The following is a 15,872-nucleotide window of genomic DNA, read 5'->3' as shown; positions in this document are numbered from 1 at the left end:
TGGGCTCTCTGTGAGGTGGCTAGAAGAACGGGACAGTGCAGGGAAACCAGGGTCGGGCTGGACAAGCGAAGGGGGAAAAAGGCAGCAGGGATTAGGGGGACAAAAGTGCAGGTGTCTGGTTTTAAATGAGTACACAGACCTGGGCTCTCATGTGGGATGTGGATTTCATGGTGATCAGTCATGTCTGTCACACAGCCTGCGGCCAACACGAGCAGGCAGGAAGCCTTACCCGATGCCCTCAGTCAGAAGTAAAACTGTCTCCCCATGCATTCCCATAGCACTTTATTTGCTCTTGTCTCATAGTCTCAAACAGTTTCTGTACCATTCCATTACAAAAATAATGAACCCTGCAATGTGCCAGCACTATGTTTGTTCCTAGAAAAGCTGCACTAAGGAAGCCATATCCCTTATCCTTATAGCAAATACAAGCCACAGAGGGACATAGACTCATAAGAAAATGTCTTAATGTTGGAATTTTGGCACACATACTTTACTGCCACTTCTAGACTATTCACTGCCCAAAGGCAGGGACTACACCTTAATCCTACCAGCTCTCTGTGCCTCATGCTTACGTCTTAAAAGAGCAGATGTTCAAAAAATATTTATTTAATGACTAAATAATTAATTTTTCCCACCTTGCCATTTTCAATCAAGTTTTATTAAATGAAGTTTTAATAAAGTTAAGAAAGTCTTCCTTCCTACCACTGTGATTCCAAGCATCCTTTCTGGAACCCCAGGAGTGCCATGCTTTAGGCCTTATGTTTTTTTTTTTTTTTTTAAGATTTTATTTATTTATTTGAAATAGAGAGAGAGAGAGAGCTCACAAGTAGGCAGAGAGGCAGGCAGAGAGAGGGAGAAACGGACTCCCCGCTGAGCAGAGAGCCGGATGCGGGCCTCTATCCCAAGACCCTGAGATCATGACCTGAGCCAAAGGCAGAGGCTTAACCTACTGAGCCACTCAGGCGCCCTAGGCCATATGTTTTTACCTCATTCTTCTCCAGGCTGCACTCCTCCATCATCTTGTCCCCTTGCTCCTGGAAGGTGATGATGATGAGAGCCACAAAGATGTTGACAAAGAAGAAAGGGAAGACCACGAAGTAGACCACGTAAAAGATGGACATCTCCATGCGGTTGCTGCGGCTTGGTCCTCGGTCTTCCTCTGTCACGTCAACAGAATGCTGTAGGACTCTGTAGGGACAGTGATGAGATATGGATGGTGGATGGCAATCTTGGCAGTGGCTTGTTAGGAGATGTGCCCCCTATTATATTTTCTTATGTAGCTTCCCTAGCTTTGAGGATCTACCATAATTTTTAGGGCCCATAACCAAGCTGGTTAAAGAACCACTGAGCCCCAATCCACAGCCCTTGCTAAGTCCTGTCCCAATAGCATCCATTGTTAAGAAACCAAGTTACATTATTATCTTAGGTCGTCATATTCAATATCAAGAAACTCTTGGATGTCTATTTGGCATTTTACCAAAACAGCATGCTGCCACCAGAAACTAAGGTCTTAATAATTGCCAAGTCTAAATCAGCCATCAGCAGCCTTCTAGGGGCACCTGGGTGGCTCAGTCAGTTAAGCACGAGACTCCTCATTTCAACTCAGGTCATAATCTCAGGATTGTGGGTCACTGGGCTTTGTGCTGGGCATGGAGCCTGGTTGAGAGTCTCTCTCTCCTTCTCCCTTTGCCCTTCCCTTACCCCACTCACACCCTCTTTCTCAAAAAAAAAAAAAGGAAAGAAAGAAAAAAGAAACTGCATTATTATCTTCTTCATAAGAGGTATGATCACAGAAAGTGTCTCTGAGTTCTTCCAGCTCATTCTTTTTCTTTTTTTTTAAGTAGACTCTATACCTATCATGGAACCCAATATGGGACTTGAACTCATGACCCTGAAATCAAGAACTGAGTTGAGATTAAGAGTCAGATGCTTAACAAACTGAACCACCCAGGCGCCCCTCTTCCAGCTCATTCTTAACCCTCAGTCCTCAGGTGGAGGGCCAGTATGGAGGAGAAATGTGTCTAACAATGTCTCCAGAGACTGAAACAATAAAAATTTCAAATATTTCTTTGTATTCTCCTTCTTGATTTTTGCCTTAAGGCTTTCCATTCCTCTTCTCTTCCGCCTGTCTCACCCACTCATAACCACTTACTTTCTTGTAGAATAACAAAGGCTTAGCCTTGTTCATCTTAAATAAGCTTCTCCAGGCAACCCCGTATCCCATCCCAGCTCACACACGAGTATGGCAACGCAAACCCATCACTCACTGAGGCCATCCTTCTCCTGTGGAGACGGTGAAGAGGGTCAGCAGGGCCCAGATAATGTTGTCATAGTGGAATTCATGGCGTTTCCATTCCCGGCCTTTCACCTCCATCTTGTTTTTTTCATGATCTACATAGTTGCCTCTAAAACCAGAGTACAGATGAAAGAGGGCCTCTTCACTATAGCTCGTGGGAGAGTAAGGAAATTCTACAAACTTCAATAATGCAGCTGAGTAATAATCAGGGTACAAATGCAAGGAAGAAAGCAGAGTCTTATCAAAGGCAGTCTATGATTGTGGAATAAAAGTTGTATTTGGTGCCTAGTAGAAATGGAAGATTAAATCCTAATCCTTTTACTAGGCACAGTGTGTAACCTTGAGTAATTTAAACTTTCTGAGCCTCAACTTCCACAGCTAGAACACGAATATGAAACCTATATCAAAAGGTCATTGTAAAGATTTAAAATGAAAAACTGGGTATAAAATGCCAAGTGCCATGATTGACACAAAAGAGGTGCTCAATAAAAGAATAGCAATTTCCCGTCTTGCCTTTTTCCTAAAAGAAGAAAAGAGAGACAGGTAAGAGAGAAAGAGAAGACCTATTGAGTGCCCAAGCGGGCATTGCCGGAATACGCGTCCGCAGAAGGTGAGCAGAACATTATGGTTGCACTTACATGCACTCCTTCTCTGTGTCTTTGGAACTGTCTGTGCAATAAAAGAATTTTCCCTTGAAGAGCTGAACCGCAATGACAGCAAAGATGAACATGAAGAGCTTGTAGACAATGAGGATGTTGAAGACGTTCTTTAAGGAGGTTACCACACAGTCAAAGACAGCCTGCAAAGAGAAGCCCAGAGCCCTGTAAGTCCCCAGAATGGCCTGTGCATTTGCCTAGAGCTGAGTCAGAGCCACATCACCACCAGCCAGCCCCGCTGAGAAAGTGCCCTGGAGACATCCCCTTACTAAGAAGTGACACTCATGGGATTCAGAGCTGTATTCCAAGCTGGTCATGACTGCCAGGACCTACCACCTGGAAGGGCACACGGGCTCCGAATTTGAAAGCAAACCCAAAGTGGCAGAAAACAAATGGCAGCAGGCAAAGAGGGAGTCCTTTGTGGGCTCCCCACAGGTGTACTCCAGTTAGGAGGAGGCACAGAATTGTATTGCAGAAAGGGATCAAATGGCTTGTCCCTAACCTGACATCGATTTGGTGACATTCTTAGAGTCGGTTTATATACTGAATATGTGTTATTTTCTCTTTACCTTTCTAAATGGATCAGAGAGTGCAGTAAATTACCATTTATTATTTAATAATATATTGAATAAATTCCTACATTTGCTCCAAACATGTTCAACACTTCACGTAAATGTTCTTAGCTTAAAGCAGGCTGTATTGGGGATGAAGATTCAACAGGTGGTGTGGGTGGGGATGGAAAGCTATCTTTTCAAAAGGCAGGAGGGACCGTTACAGGCCATGGGTGTCCCTGTGCAGAATCCCGAAGGGTTACACAGGAATTCAACACATTTCAAGCCATTTTTAGGTTACTTTCTAGGTTTTTAGGTTTAGCTCACTGGAGTCTCGCCCCATAGCGGCACTGCATTTGTGCCCTTGCCACATTCGTGCACTTGCTTCTTCACAGCGCTGGGTGGATGTCGCTGGTTTAATTAGTTCAACACTGCAGGGAATGTGAGCGGCACGCAGCCTTATGGTATCATCAGAGCCACCTACACTTCCCTCAGGTTATGGAGCTGCAGAGAGACTGAGAAGCCAACACTTCCTAATTAAATGGAATTAACCAAGGGTGGGGTTGCACACTCCATCCTGTGAGCTAATCACACCATGCTGTCTGCAGCTTTCTTAGGACCCCAACAAAGCTCAAAAAAGACAGGAGACCCCAAAAGCATGGGCTGCAGCTAACAATAGTGCTTAGGGCCCCAGACCCCAGCAGAAAGGAGTATTTATGGACATGGACAAGACCTGGCACTATGATGGGTCTATTACCAGGAAGAGAGTTGTAAGGAAGTGTATGTGTGTGTGTGTGTGTATATATCCTAGAGACCAGGCTCAGCCCAGTGCTGTGGCTCACTCGGCTGGCCATGTGGCCCTGGCAGCAGTGAGCAGACCTCAGGGCTGTGAACCAGGAGTCCTGGTCCCTCCCTCATGGTGGTGAGCTCTCACTCAGGGATGCAGGAGGAAGAACTTTCCCCCATGAACCCAGCAATCACAATTTGAGTGTGTGTGTTGGGGGCAGGGGAAGAAGTGTTCAGCATGTTAGCAAGCTGGAGTTGAATGGTAAAGCACACCTTGAGGGCAGAAAGGAGCCCCAGGAGGATAGAACAGGGAGGGCATGGGCTGGAAAAGAGGAGAACCAAGGTAATGCAGCTTGGAAACTTCCTGGCAACAGGAAGCCCTCAATTCATGTTAACTCCATTCCCCATTCTCTGCCTCTGCCAAAAATGACTATTCTTGAGCAAGTTAACTGACCAGTCTGTGCCTTAAAAATATGAAGGGTCGGGCGCCTGGGTGGCTCAGTGGGTTAAGCCCTGCCTTCGGCTCAGGTCATGATCTCAGGGTCCTGGGATCGAGTCCCGCATTGGGCTCCCCAGCCGGCTTCCCTTCCTCTCTCTCTGCCTGACTCTCTGCCTACTTGTGATCTCTCTCTGTCAAATAAATAAATATAATCTTTTAAAAAAGAATATGAAGGGTCAGGGAAAGAAAATCCTTTCCTTGTGTAGAATTATGAGGGAAAAAAGCATCCCAGTTTACTTGGCATGATCTGAAGTGCAGCCCAAAATACACGGGACACCCCCCCCACACTTCTGTTTTGGTGTTCCGAGTGCACCTTAATGACACGGGGTTCTTTCTGGATGACATGCCACAGGCAGAGTATATATAAAATACCACCTGGGGCTGGACTCAAGAGACCCAAACCCCCTTCTGGATTTCTTGGCCTTCTGGTTATTTTTCTTTGAAACGAAGACCTTCAACTCAGGCATTTGAAAGAACCCCAGTCTCTGTGGGAGCAAAAGGAATATTCCCAGAAATGATCCTCCAAGAGCAAGCTGACCATGGCTAAAGACAAGACGAGAGAAGGAGCCTCGGGAAACATTACCTTGAGCTTGGGCAAGCGCTTGATGGTCTTCAACGGCCTCAGAACTCGGAGGACCCTCAGAGATTTGATGGTCTTGATGTCTCGCCCCTTGTTTGTTCTGCAGCAGGGAGGCCCCCGGGGGTCAGAGGACAGGGGGAGAAATGAAAGTGGCATTTGCATGACTGCATCAACAACAGGGTGAAAGGGGAGACACTTGGCAAGAGACCGGAAGTGGGGTCAGAATGGACTCCCTTCAGGACGACCCCACAAAACATGCTCCGGGAAAGTTTTTAATTCACTCCCCAGTGTGCACACAGTCCTACGCATGCACACCCATGCGTCCTCACACAGAGGAACGCACCCAGAGTCCATACACCCAGAGGCCTCCACGCACGGTTTGTACCGCATACCTCTTCTCCCCAACGACCGGGGTCATGGCGGCTTATTACCACACTAGCAGAATGCTAATGGCAGTTCAGCCGACGAGGGAACGTGACTGGGCACGTCAGTCCACCCTGGATCCCCAGGTGCCTGCTCTGGTGTTCTTCAGTAACAGGCTTACAAATGATATTTGTTGAAGGGACTAGGAACCCCTGGTCGAAAGCATGTCTCATCAGAGGACTTGACCTAGCCCTTTCCTTGGTGCAGGTTTGTCACCCCTGCTGAGTTCATTAGTTCAGGGGAGAGCAGGGTGAGGAAGGGCACTGGGGACATGACGCTCCTGCTGTGTTAGCTGCCCCTTCCAGAGAAAGCATGTCACCTGGGCTTCTGGCCAGGACCTTGGCTCCCGCCCCAATTATCTGTGTGAGCCTTGCTCTTTCTGCAGCCCCTCCCCATTGGAGGCCCTCTACACCCAGCACAGGCTGCAGAGAGCAGAGAGTTGGAGACGGCCCAGACTGCAGGCCCTGCCCACCTTGACCCTTGCCTTTCAGCTCCTGAGCGTCCCTAGTCAGCTGCTTGGAAATGTTTGCTCCTCATAGATAAAATACGTTTCTCTTTTCCTCTTCGGGAATGAGATAAATCAATCAACCTGCATTTCTCTCCCCACCCAGCTTATCCCGAGATTGTTGCATTCAATTCAAACAACTGCAATTTGTAAAAGACACACACAGATGGTAGGAAATGAGACTCAGAAGAGGGACCCCAGGCTCTGGTTCCTTCCCCATCTTGGTTCAGAGTACCATTGCACCAATAGCCTGAGCAAAGGTGATCCAGAATATCAGGTGGGAAGTATGAGGGCCTCGGCCTGCTTTTTACCCCATTCTTCCTGCCATACCCACCACCCAGCCTTGGACAGAGAGATAAAAGGTCATCTATGCTTCTACAAAAGGCAAGGTAGGAAGACATTCAATAGCATTCAAGGAATGCTGGCTTTGTCCAGAATGGGAATTTAAAGACCCTCTTAATGGCTGTAGGCCATGGCCTATAAGCCACTTTCCTTCAGTTGGAGCTCTGAATATAGATAATCCCAGAGTAACATTAGAAGGTCTTTTCACCGAAAGATTTTGTATATTCTATAAACTCTTTTACTATATTACATTCATGTATCTACCGATCTAAAAAAAACACAACTTCCAAACCAAATACATACCCAAACCAGTGCCAATGATCCCTTCCCAAGAAGGCTTGGTGACTCCTAATTTTTGTTCTCTAGGATATCAGTGAGAACTTACCACTCACATAAACTCAGTCCTTTCTCAGGGAGCAGCCTCCTTCCCTCCTAACTGGGCTTGCACCCTCTTCCAACCCACTTCCCGTATTCTTGACTTCAAGAAAAGTGAGAATGATATTTACCCCAGAGCGTTCCTATGGAGAATCCAGGCGGAAAGCAGTTTAAAAAAAAAAAAAAAAAAGGGTTGGGGGTAGACAGAAGGAAACAGTCAGAAAACTTCAGGGAGGCCAGGAAATCTTACAGCAACAGGGAATTGGACAAGCACAGGCCCAGGAGATCCCCCTTACAGCCTTGGCACTTGGTAGAGTCCACACGCTCTGTGAAAGGAGGGCCCAGTGCACCATTTGCTCCACGCCCACCTCTCCAACCTGCAAAGGCAAAGGCCCTTTGCAGGCACCAGTGAAATTGCCTCTCACCGGATGGCATTCCCCATATTGTGCCTGATTTCATGGAGCCCAGTCTAGTGACATTTCCTAAATAGAGCCTTTGACTTCCATTTCCTTAGTAGTTTTCCAACAAACTCTATTTCCAGTGAATTTATAAGAAACCAGGATAGAGGAATTAGGTCTGCTCTGGGCCAAAAATTCTGTTGGGAAAGGCATTTCACGTCACAGTGGTGTATCTATGCTTCTGAAGGATTTCATTTGCAGTTGGGCGCAGGACCACTTTGATAGGGATAATAGGATCTCTCTTAAAAGCACAAATGGAAGAAACACCCTAAAACCACCTCAGGATCTGGGGCAAGTTATTGTGTATCAAGTTCCTGATGTCACACAAAGGGATGCCCTTTGATAAGTTAAATGATCGACTATCTATCGTGAGCTATTTACTGTGCAGCTTGGAGAAAAATCATCCCAGCTCTATTTGGAGGCCTGCCAATAATAAAAAGGGTGAGAACACAAATGTGAAATATTTGAAATTAAAAATAATGAGAGCTACCTTTCTGTAGATTTACTCTAGGCTGAGCACTTTTTCTGTGGCCTTTCTAATAACCTGAGGACACAGAGCTCTGACTATCCCAAATCACAGACGTGATTCAGAGAAGTTAAGGAGCACCTAGCACTAGCACGGCGAGCTGGGCCTTGAAGCCAAGACTGTAAGGTGGTCGGAGCTCTTGCTCTGAACCACTAAGCCTCTGCACCAGAAGGTTTTGGTTCCAGGCTCCATCAAACCATATTCTAGAGCTGGAAAAGATGCCTGAAACCCCCTTAACTACATCCCCACGAAAATGTGCCCTGTATGAGGTCACTCAGGGAGTGAGCCACAGTCCCACTGGGGACTCTTCCTGCAGCCATGTAGAAATGTCTGGAATTCAGGCTGGGCTTCTCCGCTGCCGGTTGCTGGAAAGGGTACTTTTTCTCCTTAATCTTTGTAATGTATCACAAACCTACGGTACACCACTATATGTCACAAGCAAAAACTTCTCATGATTATTTTACTCAGTGTATGATCTCATATTCAAAAATACATTCATTTTCACAGTACTTGCCAAATTAATGGTGATATGGGATTAAATCCAAGGCTTTATAAATCTTAAATCCCTCATGGGACACCCTTTGAGAGTTTAGAAGGCAAAGATAGTATCCTTCCCTGAGTTGCAACAGTGTCTTCTCATACATGAGACTGGGCACACAATGGGTCAGCCAAACACGTCTTTATCCACTCGTATCACAGCACTGATGGAGTCCTTAATGTAGGCCAGGCCCTTTCTAGGTATGGGTATACCTCTGTGAATAAAACAAATGAGGTCCCTCACTTCTTGAAACTTACCAAGTCTAGGAGGGAGGACAGACCTCAGGTAAACAAGCCAACAAACAAAAGCATCATTGCAAGTTATATGCCATAGGAAAATCAATCCTCTGACTGAAAATTTCACCAAAACAACTACACAGGTCACCTTCCTTTCCCCAGGCTACATTCATCTTGAGGAAAAACTTAGAGAGAACCTTCCCTAAGGGGTAGAGAGAATCTACCCCTAAAATGAGAGAACAGAGTAGGATCAATGGATGGGCAGGTGATTTAGGGTGACACACTCCCGGCTTTTACCTGTTGGTTAGCCCAGGACCTCAACTCTGAGACATTTATGTCCAGTAGCATCTGAACCGGTTCTCAGAGGTTCATCCTCACAGATGCCCATTTTATGAAAGAAAGCCCCAAATTTCTTGCTCTTCCCACATACCTGGATAAAGGACAAAATTTGTTCTCTATAATTAATTTTTGCCCCATGATCCTACTAAAATATTCTGCTATGGAACAAAGAGCATTTCTGACCCATTGTTTGTCTGATTTGTGCGTCCCTTGTTTTGGAAAATGTGGATCCTTAATAGTACACTCTGATCTCAACAGCTGATTGTAGCTGCCAATGTAAGCGGAGGTGGGGGACATTTGTCCCATGCTGACTCCCACAAAGTTGAGCCAGGGATAGTAATAAGACTGAGGCCCAAAGCAAAATACCGATTAGTCATTGCTCTGCACATTTTTCAAACAGGCCCCTCGTAGCAGAGAAGCCACTGAAAAGCTACAATTTTGAGTGGTTGCAGAAAAGCACGCTTGCTTCTTGGTTTTTATAACATATGTTCAGCACGGATTTGAAAATTGCCTTTTGAAATGAAAGGAACAATAGATAACAAAATCATAGAGCCCAGAAACATCTTAATGACTTAGTCCCAATATTAATTTTAATATTAATTAAAATACATCCTAATTTATACATATGCTAGGCCAAACTACCTTTCCCAAATCCTGGCACAGGAGAGTTATTTAAGTCATTATCGTAGTTAACAAGACAGCAAGGGAAATGTTTTATCAAACCAAAAGGACAAGCTCGTCTAGCACTTTAATGGAGGCCTATTATTTTTGAAATAATTCATATGCTTTTTATAAATCATTTAAATATAATCATTTGATAACGTTTTGTTAGTCTTTCCTACTCTATGTATAATCAGAATTTTTTTACACTGCCTAGCTAGTTCGTGAAATTTGTCAGGTTTAAAAACAGACTCTAATGTTAAAACTTGAGGATAATTTCACAGGCTAGGACATACTGGTCCCCCTTTAATTGGGACTCAACTGGGCCACCCATTTCCCCATTTATTTCCTACTCATTTCTTATTTGATAAGGTACTGGCTGCTCTCCAGGAAGAAAGAAAAAAAAAAAAAGCCACACTTCTCTTACGTCTCATCAGTAAAAGATGAGAATTTTCCAGCTCAGTTGTCAAGCTGCCCTCCAGAACTTATATATAATCACTCATCATTCACTGTAATCTCACTTCTCAGTTTCTAGGCCTCCCTTTTCTTAGAAGACGTGCTTGCACATTGATTTCTGCAAGGAACCAGCTCTTTCCATGGTGGGCAGAGCAGGGACATCAGATTCTGAAGAGCTCCTCCTCCTCTAAGTGGAATGGCCTTCTGCCCTCCTCCATGAGCCCCGGAGAGAACAGCGCAGGGACCTTAAGGAATCTCTTGCATTAGAAGCATGGACAGGCTTGCTGGAGTGTCAGGTAGGGACAGGAGGTCACACTGTGGGGAGCCCTGAGCCTTGCTGAAATGTCTGGACTGTTACTTGGGAGGCCATAATAACGTCAACATGCACTTGCTAAGGGGTTGGCACTATGCAGAACACTGAATATATTTTACCTTCCTTAATTCTCGTAAGACCAAAACATAGCTATTTTTAATTTCCACTTATAGACGAGGAAATAGAACTTCAGAGAGTTAAGACAGCTAATAATTCCTTATGCTGGGGTGCAGACCTAAGTTAGGCTCTGAAAAGCCACATCCTTATTTATGTTACAGTGCCTTTTCAGATGAGAATCGCAGGAGGGTTTTTAACCAAAGGAGGAACAGCAAACATCAAAACCAGCAGTTCCTGAACTCAAATAATGAGCTATCTTTCCTCTTAGCCTTAATCAGCCTAGGGCCTGTGAGTGTACATGGAAAGGAAAAGGTACAGATGGAACAGATAGGCAAGGTCAGGGATGCCCTTCCCTACCTGGTCCATAGGTCTTGTCTGTCTCCAAGCAGAGACGGATGGATCGGAAGAGATCTGTACCAAGCCACCAAGTTGAGTTTTCTGGGGTTAATGGCTTGGAACTGACTACGACAACGGAGGGAGAAGGGAGTTAGATGTGATAGAGAAAGCTTAAGGGGAAAGAAAAGTTTAGGGGAGCCCCTAACCCTGAAGTAAAAAATACCAGTTATTTTAGAACATAAACTGGTTTTGCTACTAGTCAAATGAGTCAAAATAGTTAAAGTCTCAAGCAATCCACATCTCCACTATAAAACAGGACTGCTGAGAGATGAATGAAATAAAGAGTGCAGAAACACTTTGTAAGTTCTAAAGACCAGTGGAAATGAGAAGCTGCACGGGGAGTGCTTATCCCCAGAGGAAGTCTGGGCCCTGTTGGTAAGGCTAGTTCACCTATTTGTGTATTTTTCTTCCTCGCCCCCTAACTCAGCATCATTTGGGGTCTACCATGAGCCCTAAATCCTTTGCAACTCTACCAACTTCCTTTGCTCCGTGACTATGCCACCAACTCTATAATAAGTGGCTAGTGCATAATCCTTTCCTTCCTGCAAATGCACCTTAGTGAGCTCCCGATACACAGTCATCATTGCCTTCAAAAACTTTCTCCTTTTCAAAACACAGCATCACACTCTAGCCAGAAGGTCCACGCTCTGAGAAGCATCAGGGGACAGCAAGTCACTTTACTGTCTCCTAGCAGTTTTGTTATTCAAGCTGCGGAAGAGACCTGATCTGTCTTGCTTCCTACACTTCACCTTCCAAACATACCCAAGACCCCTCATCTGCTGAACCTTCCCAGAGGGCCTTGGCACTGGCTAAAGTCCAGCCAATACGCTCCCCCAGCAGGCGACTAATTCATAATGCTAGGTTGTGGCTCTGTGAGTGTGGATTAGGCAGATGGCTTGCAGGTCATGTGATCTGAGCTGATCCTTCCCTAGTCCCACCACGAAATCTGCTCTGAGTTACTCCAAAACTTACTGCTAAATCTGGAGGACACTGTGATGGATTTCTACGAATCCTGCAGCTCTGAGCTGTTCCTGTGTCTGGGAAGGCTCTGGTGCGGGGTGCACCTTGCATCTGAGGCTGGTGAGCTAAATTGCTGGCTGCCGTGTGAACGGACCATGTTCCCTGACTGGATCATTTCGTTTGTTAATGTGGCCAGAGGCTGACATCCCATTTATAATCAACCATCTCCCAAATTCGTGCTCGTTAATAAAGAGAAATGCTGGGCCATTCACACCCATTGCCTCCATAGGATAAAGGTCTCCAAATGCACATTCCCTAGCATCAGTGATGTAAATCACAGACAATGTATTTTCTAGCGTTCATCAAAAAACATGTGTGCTGGGGCACCTGGGTGGCTCAGTGGGTTAAAGCCTCTGCCTTCAGCACAGGTCATGATCCCAGGGTCCTGGGATCGAGCCCTGCATCGGGCTCTCTGCTCCGTGGATAAGCCTGCTTCCTCCTCTCTCTCTCTCTGCCTGCCTCTCCGCCTACTTGTGATACCTCTCTCTGTCAAATAAATAAATAACATCTTAAAAAAAATGTGTGCTGGGGCTTAATGCCAAGAGCGGGTAGAGCGAGAATTTATCTCTTTCAGGCACCCCCTCTGCATGGCTCCCACTCTGTCCCTCCTAATTCATGCCCAAACCCATTCTCAAGGGACCGTGGGTTTAATACAGCAGTAGGCACCCCAAGAGCCGCTTGGCCATTAATCACCTTTAGGGTCCCTGCCTGGGCACAAAGTCAGGGAAAGTCACTCTTGAGGTGACCCTTAAAGCTGGAGTCTGGAGGAACAACATCCTTCTATCTGCTCACTGCTGGAAATTTCCAATTCCAGCTCAGCCAGCATCCTAAATCCACAGTTAATTGGCTACCTGACGGCAAAATTTAATTTTAATCCTTCATTCTCTTCCACAGAACAGTGGCACTGGATGACCTGTCTGGCTCAGTGGCAAATGGGTCTTCTTTGCATGAAGCAGGACTCTGTCTACTTTTTTGCCCTCCTCCAAGATTAATGGGTCATCACAGTTTCCTTTGGGAGATGCCCCTTTCAGTTCTACAAGAATAGGGGTTGTCAAGAAAGAAATCCCACAGCAAAGCGTGAGATGTGAGGAGGATTGCCTCAGACACAGGCAAGCAGTGAAGAACAGGGAGGAGTCAGGCATAGGGAGAAATGTCTGTTCTATTGTTCTGTGCTCTGCTGAGGAGAAGTACCTACTAGCATTTCAGCTCTGGATAGCCACTCCTTTCCCCGAGCACACATTCACACCTTTACGAATACAAAACAAACCAGGGTACCATATTCTGCAGCTCCTTAGGGCCCTTCCAAATCTAAAATTATCTCTGTGTATTTCACTGAATGAATTCAGAACCAGCTTGGCCACTGCAGCTGGTTCTGAATGCATTCAAAGGACCTTATCCATCTTAAAGACCAGGGCAGAGTGTCAAGTGTCAGAAAAGCAACATACTTCAATGAAAAGAATGTAATAAAAGCTAATGTGGGAATTCTGGTTCCTTCTGGCATCAAGAGGCAGATTGACTCATGTTTTTCCTTTCTGGCCAAGCACTGAATAATTAAAGGCCAAGTACGGCTGTGATCCAGATCCCCCACATGCCAGGGAGCCCTGACCTTACCTCATGCCCTGCTAAGATGGCAGGCAGTGAGGGAGAGCTTGGGTCTCAGCGGCCAGAGAGCCTGCGTGACTCTGACTGATGCACCAGCCCCAGTGGGGAGAGGAGGTAGGAGCAGAACTGCTCATTATTTTTCTTTGAGATTGTTTGTGTGGACAAGTCATTATAAGCTGTGAGTTTACTAATTAGAACCCAATCCAGGATAGCTGGCTACCTGGTGACTTGACTTGAGCTAGTCAAGTAACACACTGTGGAACAATGAGAATGAGGAGGATGAGGGGCTTGGTTGGGTTGGAGTGAAGGATCTCACACACATATACGTCCCTGTGCTCTCCCTGCCTTTCCTCCTGAGATGCTGTCCCTGCCCAGCTGCCCGTCCAAATCCCTTCACAAGCCACTTCACATGCAAAACCCGAAGGCCAGATAGCATCACCCCCTCACTGCACATAATCCTGTAAGGTTCAGGAACTCAACCTGACATAGGGGCTGCCTAATTTCCCTATGAGGCAGCTGCCTCCAGGAGGATGTCCCCAAATGAGGGAATGTGCCTGAGGTGCAGATACCCAGAAATGCCAAGGCTGGAACCATCTTTGTTGTCCCGCCCAGGAGGCTGGGAGGCAGACATGATGGTAACAGGGTGTGAGGAAACTGGGACAAGCAGTTGCTGGCCTTTTGGTATAAAATAATGATCAAACAGAAGAATCCCTCTTTTTCAGATAGAAAAAGATAAAAGAGAAAGGTTTCACAGACCCAGTCACTCACCAGACTTTTCTTGAAACCTCAAGGAGGAAAAGGCATGGTCAGGACATTTATAGTTGGCGAACACTCTGTGTCTCCATATGGCCCAGAGAGTGGGGTGTTGTGAGGGCAGCGGAATGAGGGAGAAACAAAGCCAACCTCTGCCAAAACTCTGCCCGTCTCCCTACACAGGTATCTGGCTGAGGCAAGGAGACCCGAGTGTTCTTATAAATGCTTTATAATGTAAAAATGTGCCAGGAGGAATAGGAAAGGTGCCATTGGAGTATCTTTCCGTTGATTTTCTCATCTCCCGGTACGCCCACACTTAGAAAAGAAATCCCCGTCCCCTCCTCCTCAAAAGTCAATAATAAAAGTTCCCAAACAGAATTTGTCAGGTTTACATTATAAAGAATCCCTTCCCTTGAGGTGCACAGCTATAGAGAAGAGAGAGTTCTCTTCAGCCACTACGTCAACGACATATATGCTTACAGAAAACATACATGACGGTAGGTGCAGCTCTCTGCCAGAAGGGCTCAGGGGACCACACAGTTTTCTTTGAGAATTCAGCTACAGGACCTTGCTTCCCCTTGGTTAGGGGCTTTCCTCTTGGAACTTGGGTTGGGTTCTGGGAAGATCCTGGCTGGTCGCAGTGACAGGGATGCCAAGTCACCTCTGACTTCTGAGGCATCGCATGAAGGTGTTACCACAGCCATCATGGTCAGATCTGCTCAGACTGAGTAAAAGCCTGAGCAGAAGCCTTCACAGTAGCCTCTCCTCAGGAGGAGAGTGAGACGGGGCAAGGGTAAGGCTATCTGAATGGTGGACATCCTCAGGGGCAAATACATGGGTTCTGATGATGAAATCTGTGACTGCAAGGAGGGAGGTCCTTAAAAAGCCTACAGAAAACCCCACATTTGGCTTCCTACTGGCTTGAGCCTCCTACCATGGCCGGGCTGTGCAACACAGGCTTCCTTCTGCTGTGTGCCCCGGGCCAGGCCCTCACTCCACTGGCAGGGGGGACCCGGGCCAACCCTACCAAAGTGATGGGAGAGCTGAATTCTCTGGTGCCCTTAATGAGGAAGGAGAGAGAAAAGAGTTAGGAAGCGTGGCACGTGAGCAAGAGAAAGCATTGCCTGGACCTCCGTGACGTGACAAAGGCCAGAGGAGACGGGTGTGAGCCTGTTCCATGAGCAGGAGAAAGGGGAGAGGGGATGTGCATGGCCAGCCGGGAAGGATGGTAGCACAAGAGAGTGGACGGAGAAGGGGGAGCAAGTACCAGTTACACTTCCAGGGACATTAAGAAAAAGTTCAGGAAGTGACATCACTTAAAACAAGTGATGGATCATAACTCTCAATCCATCACGTAAGTGTGGACCCCAGAACCAGGGGATTCTTGGGGTTCCCTGCACTGTACCTGGTCTGAGGACCCACAGAGAGGCTTCGGTTCCGGGGCT

At 46.4% G+C, this 15,872-nt stretch overlaps 1 protein-coding gene across 6 annotated transcripts in view; it reads right to left on the bottom strand.

Annotated features, from left to right (window-relative positions):
* Positions 1–15,872, bottom strand: part of CACNA1E (calcium voltage-gated channel subunit alpha1 E) — a 497,661-nt gene that overhangs the window by 44,659 nt on the left and 437,130 nt on the right. For all 6 annotated transcript variants that reach the window (XM_082701733.1, XM_082701731.1, XM_082701735.1 and 3 more), the window contains 4 exons: positions 5,372–5,468; positions 2,935–3,095; positions 2,268–2,405; positions 987–1,188 (listed from right to left, as the gene is read on the bottom strand). In XM_082701733.1, coding sequence (XP_082557859.1) covers positions 987–1,188; positions 2,268–2,405; positions 2,935–3,095; positions 5,372–5,468 — 598 coding nt within the window. The remainder of the gene's footprint in view (positions 1–986; positions 1,189–2,267; positions 2,406–2,934; positions 3,096–5,371; positions 5,469–15,872) is intronic.

The sequence above is a fragment of the Mustela nivalis genome (genome assembly GCF_964662115.1).
Source record: "Mustela nivalis genome assembly, chromosome: 16".
In the NCBI taxonomy this organism is placed as follows: domain Eukaryota; kingdom Metazoa; phylum Chordata; class Mammalia; order Carnivora; family Mustelidae; genus Mustela; species Mustela nivalis.
Note: the sequence above shows the minus strand (reverse complement) of the source record. Positions and strands in the feature narration are given on the sequence as shown.